At 57.4% G+C, this 8,208-nt stretch overlaps 2 protein-coding genes across 2 annotated transcripts; both read right to left on the reverse strand.

The window, feature by feature from the left end:
- Positions 1-592: 592 nt before the first annotated feature.
- On the reverse strand, positions 593-2,878 carry PTRH1 (peptidyl-tRNA hydrolase 1 homolog). The gene is made up of 4 exons (XM_054284370.1): positions 2,300-2,878; positions 2,037-2,136; positions 1,400-1,445; positions 593-988 (listed from the first exon to the last, which is right to left on the reverse strand). The coding sequence occupies exons 1-4, from the start codon at positions 2,598-2,600 to the stop codon at positions 803-805; spliced, it is 633 nt and encodes a 210-aa protein (XP_054140345.1). The 5' UTR covers positions 2,601-2,878; the 3' UTR covers positions 593-802.
- A 1,012-nt stretch (positions 2,879-3,890) lies between these two features.
- TOR2A (torsin family 2 member A) lies at positions 3,891-7,791 on the reverse strand. The gene is made up of 4 exons (XM_054284220.1): positions 7,425-7,791; positions 6,185-6,360; positions 5,724-5,851; positions 3,891-5,199 (listed from the first exon to the last, which is right to left on the reverse strand). The coding sequence occupies exons 1-4, from the start codon at positions 7,629-7,631 to the stop codon at positions 4,955-4,957; spliced, it is 756 nt and encodes a 251-aa protein (XP_054140195.1). The 5' UTR covers positions 7,632-7,791; the 3' UTR covers positions 3,891-4,954.
- Positions 7,792-8,208: the final 417 nt, after the last annotated feature.

Below are 8,208 nucleotides of genomic sequence, written 5' to 3' on the forward strand. Positions count from 1 at the left end.
GGTGCCAGCTGGAGCAGAGCATGGAAGCGACAGAAACACTGTGGGATACGTCAGCCAGCAAGTGTCCCAGTGCTTGTTCCATCCTGCTGGGATGCAGGAGAGGAGCTGCCTTTGCTGGGTGTCTCAGTGTTCCTGGGTACAGAGCTGGGCAGGCCATGCTGGCACACCCAGGACTCTGGGACACAGCAGTGGTGAGGACACGCTGCCTCAGTCTGTGCTCTCCACGAGACCTGCAACGGGCCTGCGGGAAGCCAGAACTCCTGCAGCTGTTGGAAACTCCAGTTTCAGCCAAAACCACTGAACTCAAAAACACTGTGAGGCCAGCCCTGAAACTGCTGCAGCTCAGTCAGAGCAGCACGCTATGGGATTCCAGGCTCTCCGTGCTTGCCAGTTTCTCAGCAAAGCTGAAGTGCCTTTGGACTCTACAGAGCTAGCTCCTATTGCTCCCCATTTCTCACTAGAAGCCTCCCTCCAGGCTGTGCTGGTCAAACAGGGATGGGAACACAGATTTGAGCTGCAGTGCCAAGGACAACCCAAGCCTGGCAAGCGGCGCATGGAAGAGAGGCAGAAGCAGGCCAGAGTCAGGGTGAGGGTTTATTTAATTTCTGTGCCAAACTGAGGCACAGAGCCTCTGCAGGATTCAAGTGGGACACGAGCTGCCTGGATTGGTGTGGGCATGGAAGGAGGCTGCCCCAGCTCCCAGCCAGGCTGCCAGGCTGGGCCAGCTCTGCTCCAGCTCCCTGGTCAGTCTGGAGTGCCTGCAGCACCCTGTCCATCAGCCAAAGGGTCCTGGGGGTTTGTGTCAGCCCCTGTCCCCCGGCTCTGCAGGTGCTCGGCTCTGGATGTGCTGCAGCAGGCAGGTCACTGCCTGGGCCAGGATCTGCTCCAGCTTCTCCCTCTCCCCAGCACTGAACGGAGACAGGACATAGCTGGGCACTGTCACGTCACCCTCTGGCCGCCCGATGCCGATCCTGAGCCGGGTCATCTCCTGGGGAGGAAGGGAGAGAGCTGGGGGAGCTTCCCCTCAAGTGTGCAGGCAGAGTTAGGCACAGTGACAGTGCTGAGAGTGGGGCTGGGCAGCAAGGGAGCAGCTCCTCATGTTTTCCAGGTGGTTTTGAGTGCTTGCTCCAAGAAACATAATTTTGGAAGAGGCTTTAGCTGAGCTGTGCCGAGATCTCAGGCTCCTGCCAGGCCTGGCAGAGGCACCCTAGCTAATTGTTTCCATGTCCTCCATGGCGGCCAAACAGACAACAGCCCTCCAGGATGACGGGGAAGGAGAAAAGGGGGAGAAGGGAGCAGGGGCTCTTGTCTAAGAGGAATCAGAAAACTGGGAGTGGGGGAACAAGCCGTGCATTGAGGGGGGCACAGGATTGATCCCCTTCACCTGACACCCACTCACGTTGGACTGCAGAGCACTGATGCAGGATTGGACCCCATTGTGTCCCCTTGAGAGAGAAAGAGAAAATCCACACTTAGTTTGTAAGAGACACCCTCCCCATATAGCCCTGGGTCTCCTGCTGCAGGAATGTTGGGAATGTGATCCCAGCCAAGGGCTGCAGTCCCCATGTCCTGGTGCTGCAGGAACATCCAGCCCTGGGGGCTCAGAGCAGTTGGCTGGGGGATTTAGGGAAGCAGGGCTAGGACAGCACATTCTGTGTGTGTCAGCTCTTGCCACAGCTGGTGCATGTATGACTGAGCACTGGGGCCCAGCACCGTACCTGCCCCATCCCGCAGTGGAAGCTTTCCTAGGTTAAATGTCTGGTGCTGGGCAGGCACAGTGGAGGCAGAGTGCTATAAAAAACCCATGTGGGCTGAATCCAGCCCATAGCTGCTTCCAGGAGGCTCCCTGCCCTCCCTGCCAGGGCAGGAACTGGGAGGCTGCCCAAACAGCCAGCTGTTGCCTCTGCAATAGATCGAGTCCAGGACAAGAGCTGAAACGTTGCAAGGCTGGAGCCAAAAACAGCCCATGAACGTGTATGGGCATGTTAAAGCCTCAAACCAGCTCACACCATCAGGGAGCTGGGGCTACCCCATACCTTGCGCTGCCTCCCAGCTTGATTGCCACCTTGCCCAGGGCCTTGTCCAGGTCGTCGTGAACCAGGTAAATGTCTCCGGGGCCAAGGCTGTAGATCTCAGCTTTGGAAACAGAAATACAACCTAAGAAGTGAGGTGAGACAGACTCAACAGGCCCTAACTCTGCAGAGTGGGGCTGTAGTGAGCCATGGAGGGCAAGGAGACAGCAGGGCTGTCACAGGGGGCTGGTGCCACTGCAGGCTGTGGGGCTGACCCAGTTGCTCACCAGCACTGGCAACGCTGAGCCCATTGAGGTTCATGAACCTCCGTGGCTTGAGCAGCACCAGCTCCAGGCCGTGGGCTGTGGCCAGGGCCACATCAGCACAGCACCGCTTGTCCACTCGCCAGCCCTCGGCCACCGCCAGCTGCCGGGCCAGCCGGTCCAGCACCTCCATGCCCACGCTGTGCCGTGTGCCTCGCATCCCGTAGTTGCCCAGGCCGGCCACCTGCATGACAGCTGTCAACAGGGCTCTGACGGGCCACCATGAGGCCCCTGGCCCCTGCACGGGCCTGATCCCCTCCAGCATGGCTCACACCAGCTCCCTCCATGCTCCCCGCAGCTGGCCGGGTCCTCACAGCCTCGATCCCCACAGCATTCTCTTCACTCTTCCCTCGGTGCCTCCCTCACAGCCCTGATCGTGCTGCCGGTGCTCGCCCATGACCTGATCCTCCCCGGCACTGCCCTCACAGCCCTGCTTCGTCTGCTCCGTTCAAAGTCCTGATCCACCCTGTTCCCCTCACAGCCCCGATTCCCCCGTTCCTCTCACAATCCAGCTCCATGTGCTCTCCTCACAGCCCCGATTCCCGTTTCCCTCACAGTCCATCTCCATGTGCTCCCCTCACAGCCCCGTTCCCCGTATTCCCCTCACAGTCCATCTCCATGTGCTCCCCTCACAACCCCGTTCCCCTGACACTCCAGCTCCCCCCGTTCCCCTCACGGCCTCCCCGCCCTCGCTCCCCCCGCCCTCACCATAGCACGCGGCCCCGCCCGCCCCACGAGCGCTCGCGCGCTCCCCGCCACCTCCGCCGCCAGCATCGCCCTCCTTGCCCGTGTGACGTCACTGCCCCGCGCCCCTCAGCGCCCCGCCCACGTCGCCTCTCCCCCGCCGCCATCTTGGTTACGGGCAGCGCCGCCATCTTTCTAGCGGGCGGCAGGGCGGTGTCACGGGCGGTGTCGCGGTGTCGGGGGCGGTGTCGTGGGTGGTTTCGCGGTGTCGGGACGGTGTCGCCGCTGTGATAATGCCCCGCGGGCCGGCTGGTTGTGGTGGGGACGGTGAGGCGCGTTAAAGGGCGCCGCGTCCTGGGAACCCCCCCTCTCATCGAGAGCGGCTCTGCAGCGTCCCCGGGGGACTCGCGGGAGCAGCGAATGCCCAGGGCTGGGCCCCGCGGTTTGTCTGTCGGTGCCCGTTCCGTCTCCATTCACCCTGCCAGCAGGGCACAGCTTTGTTCCAGGGCACCGGGACAGTTCTCCAGCCCAGCAGCACATCGCTGTACTGGAAATTGGAAATCTTCCAAGTCCTTCCACACTACCCGCAGTCAGGAATCCATGTAAACACTTAAACTGTTTCGTTCTTATAAGATTTATTTTAAAATTAGAAATTCGTATTTTTGCAAGAGGCAGAATTTTTGCCTCTGTCTTTGGGCCAGCTCTTGGGTGGTGTCTAAAATCCCCAAAGCTCAGGGCCTGGAGCTGGCATGGTCCCCAAGCACTGGCAGCTCATTTCCATACAGGGAACAAGCAGAGCTTTGGAAGATTTGCAAAGTGTCCTTACACCCATCCCTTGAGCAGGTTGTTCCTAGAGAATTAATGACTCTGCTTCCCCTGACCTCTTATTCCATAACAGCATAGAGGACATTAAAATCCAGGCAAAAGCCAGGCTGTGCATCCCCTGCTTGGCAGTCTGGAGCACTAAGCTTCTCTAACTTGTCCCCACGTCCCCACTGTGACACTCCCCAGAAGCTGAATGGCTGCTGGCCCAGCCAAAGCCTGCAAGGTCTGACCAGCACAAGGATGTACAAGGAGCTCCACAGCTCACAGCACCAACTCTGCTGTAGAAACCATCAGTGAATAAAAGGAATTTTCAAAACCGTTAGCAGCACTGTGGGCTCCCCTGGAGGTAGGATGAGATTCTTCACGGCTGATAAAACAAGCAAGAAGTCTTTTGTTGTTGTTTTCCTGGTTTGCTACAGGGAAATCCTTTGGCCCTTAGGGGAAACATGGATGAAGGGGTGGTAGGGGAGTCTGGCTCATGGCAGATCAGGTGTTCCCCTCTCCCACATTACCCCTCTCATTAGTGTGGAAGCTACCAAGCACCTATTCACAGTGAAAGGAAACTGGAATGTGGGTGGCTCTAAAACTTCCTTGAAAAGAAACCCTGGTTGCCATGTTGAGGTGTTCACAGGAGTCAGCACCAGTAGGTTGTGCCAAGGAGCTGAGGCACAGCTATGCTTAAAAAGGTTTAAAAAAACCTGTTAAAATGCTGTAAGGAAGAAATATTTTTATATGGGCTCAGAATCTTAACCTATTGGGTATCAACAGCTGCCAGAAGTGGGGAGAGCTCTGGAGGGGTGCTGCTGACAGGGTGAGAACCTCCCTGACACTGCAGACCCTCTCAGCATCTTCCCCATGTCATCACACATGTCTCAGGTGGTGGATCCACCTTTACCTGGCCCAGAGTCAATCAGTAAAGTGCTTTAAATTACATAATTTGCACTTGTCCTGCAGCTGCATCCTGCAGCGGGCTCCTTGGAGCTGGAGAGAGCTCAGCAGGAGAGCACTTGTGCTGTGGGGAGTGACACACACACCATTCCCACTGCACATCCCACCAGCCCTGCCTGCTTTCCAGCTCCACGTGGATCTCAGAGAGGCCCTTGCCAGTGACTAGAAGAAAAAACTGATGCGAGAGGCCACTGTTTTGCAGCCTGTTGATGAGAATAATTTCTCCTCTTCTGGGAAGTAGGGGATGCTGTCAGCCACCTCCTGGACCACATCTGGGCGCACCTCGAGGCCTTGCTGGATGAGCTCACTGACAACACACTGCTTCACGTGGTGGTGCTTCAGTGGGAGGAAAGGCACAACAAAATCAATGAGATGCTCATTAATGATCCCAGAATTCCAGAAGCCACCTGCACAAGGAAAGGGAGAGAAGGTTTTACCTTCAGAGAGGCTCTGCAGTCCCTGCAATTCAAAGAGCTGCTTTGTGTGAAGCCAAAATACCCTGCTGAAGAGAGATCTTGCTGGTTTTGAACCCATCAGTTGTCACCTCCCCCCCAAACAGAGTTTCTTCCCCCAGGAATGGGGGGATTTAGCTTGTCTAGTCAGAATTTAAGCTCTGCTCCCTGTGCTAGGGGAAAGGCAAGCAGATGTAGGCAGGCAGTGGGGATCAATATAGCTCAGTGCTGTTCTGTCTGCCAGCCCCCAGCTGCAAACACACCTTGTCTCCCAAGACCTTTGCTAAATATGGCAACAGGTCTGCTGGCTCAGAAGGAAGGAAACCTCAAGGGGCTCACAGTTCCAGTTCCTCAAAACCCCTCTGTCCCTTTCTGGTTGCCTGGGAGGTAGCAGGTGGTGTGGGTGGCTTCCTAGAACAGGCCTGGCTGCCTGTGCTGGGCTGTGGAGCTACAGGAGGAGCTCAGCTCCATGGACTCACTCTCAGGGTTTTCAAACACGGCCTTGGAGATGGCTGGCTCCAGGTCCTGCAGGCTGATCTCCTCCCGGTCCTTGCGGGCACGCCACAGAGCCAACGTCACGTTGTTGATCTGCTCCCCTCCTGCATTGCTGCACAAGAATGAGAGCCTTACCCACTGTGCAGCCAGGAAAACGGTGTCTCAGGTGGCACCTGACACCCACCAGCCTGCAGAGTGCAAGCCAGCAGCTCCCAGCTGCCTGGCCCAAAATAACTCCTGTAGAGGCAGCCAAATAACAAGCAGAGGAGGCTTTTTCACACTCTCCAGATCTGTCTGTTCACTGTGAGATTGCATCTCTTGGCATTTGGAGAGGCTCAAGGCTTGGAGAAGGAAAGGCAAAACAAGCTGTGCCCTGAGGTAGGTGTGACCTATGCCCAAACGGGCAGCAGTGAGCTGGAAGGGCCCATGGAGAGGCCTCTCTCACCTGATGAAGATGAAGATGGCTTTGCGGTAGTTGGTGCCGTACACAACCCACGAGGGCCCCAGGAACGGGATGATCACATCAATCAGGCCTGGGTGCATCTTGTCCATCTCATCAAAGAGGAACGCTGAGCGTCCACAGCTGGTCAGGTTCCCCTGGATCCAGCGCTTCAGGCTCTCCTAGGGAAAAGCCCACAAGTGTGAGGCAGTGAGAGGGCCAGGAAGGCTCAAACACCCCAGGAAAGGCTGAGCAGGAGCTCAACACAGCCAGAGGTGTGAGAGCAGCGTGTCCCTGCACAGCACGACACACGTGGAGCTGAAACCCCTTTATTCTGGGTTTCACACAGTGGTGTTTATCAGCTTTTTTAAACCATTGTAGGTCTTTTTATACAGATTTAAAGGAGGAGGCAGCACACTAAAGCTGGATATTCAGACTCCTACAGCTCCCCATGTTCCTCTCGTTCCCTGTTGTATCCACAGTTCCCAGCTTCTTGCCAGCTCCTGTTCTGATGCAGAAACATGTGCCTGCACTGACCCAGAACAGCTCTTTATCATGGCTGAAGGTACCTCCCAGCCCACACAAAACCACTCACATTGCCTGGGGGCATGTGAAACTCCTCACTGAAGCACTTCAGCCGGGAAGGGATTTACTTTTCCAAAAGCATTTCCTCTAAGGACACAATACAACAAATAACTTCTCCAAACACACAGAAACTAAAGGTCCAGGTGTGCTGAATTCCCACTCTGCTGAAAATCTGGCATTTTGATTTCTCTCTTTTCTCAGCTCTAAGAGACAGAATGGCACCATGGAGAGTCTGGAGCTGCTGTGAGGGAGCTGTGTGCTCTGTGAGGAGGGGATTACAAGTCCAGTGATATGCAGGTTTTTACAGGCATCAGGCTGTTTGGAAAGCAATGGGAAAATTTTAGTGCCTTTCATCTAAGCCAAGCACTTTTGTTTGTGTGTTCAAAGAGCTGTGTAAATATTTAAGAATGAGAACACCATCAGGGCAGGGACTGCTGTGGAGAGGACGAAAGTAATAACTGAGTATATTGCAGTTACTAGTGCATCCTTCAGCCAGTGTACGGAGCCACTCTCTCAGCTATGTTTGTCTGAGAGGTTAAAACAAAGAGCTTTTATTCCTGCTGCACTTCAGGAAACAGCTTGAATGCATATGGACTGAGGATCAACCCAGACAGAGCCAAACCCCCCCAGTGAAGTGGCACTGCTGAGCAGTGTCCCTTACCTTGTACTGCTCTATGTGCTCGGCGTGGGGGAAATGCACGATGGGGGAGAAGTGGTGAACATAGGGGCTCTGGAGCCCCCTCTGGAAGAGGTAGCGGATGAGCATGGAGCTCACGTAGGTTTTGCCTGTTCCTGTGGAGCCGTGGAAGGACATCACGAGGGGTTTCACTGGGTTCGGGTTCTCCAGGAAGCCCCTCAGCCCCTTCATCACCTGCTGCCTCACCAGGGGCTGCCCCACCAGATTTGTAGCCAAGTCGAACTCCAGCCCTGAAACGAAGTGAAACCAGGACTTGGAGAACGCGGCTTGTCACCGCTGCCTGTCCCGTCCCTGGGGCCGCCCCGCTGGGCCCCTCATCCCCGGCTGAGGGACCCCGCTCCAAGGGAGCCCCCGGGCAGGCTCCCCGGAGACCCTCGCTGGCTCCCGGGACCCCCTCGGGCAGGCTCTCCTGGAGACCCTCGCTGCCTCCCGGGACCCCCTCCCCTGCTGCCCCCCGGCCTCGGCAGCTGCGCGCCCCCCACCCCTGAGGGTCCCCCTGCCCCCAGACCCCCTTCCCGCCCGGCCGCTCCCGCTGACCGCGCAGGTCGGGCCCGAAGCCGCACTCGCAGTCCGCTGAGAAGCCGCAGCGCAGCGCCCACAGGTCCCAGGCGGTGGCGGGGCGGGCGGCGGCCGCCAGCAGCACCAGCAGCACCCGGACCGGGGCCGGGGCCGGGGCCGCTCCGGGGGCCATGGCGGCCGCGCCTTCCGCACCGCCGCACTACAACTCCCAGCGTGCCCCGCGCGGAGG

This window comes from Melozone crissalis, unplaced genomic scaffold (assembly GCF_028551555.1).
Source record: "Melozone crissalis strain CALT ecotype California unplaced genomic scaffold, PUWL_Pcris_2 ptg000041l_1, whole genome shotgun sequence".
In the NCBI taxonomy this organism is placed as follows: Eukaryota; Metazoa; Chordata; class Aves; order Passeriformes; family Passerellidae; genus Melozone; species Melozone crissalis.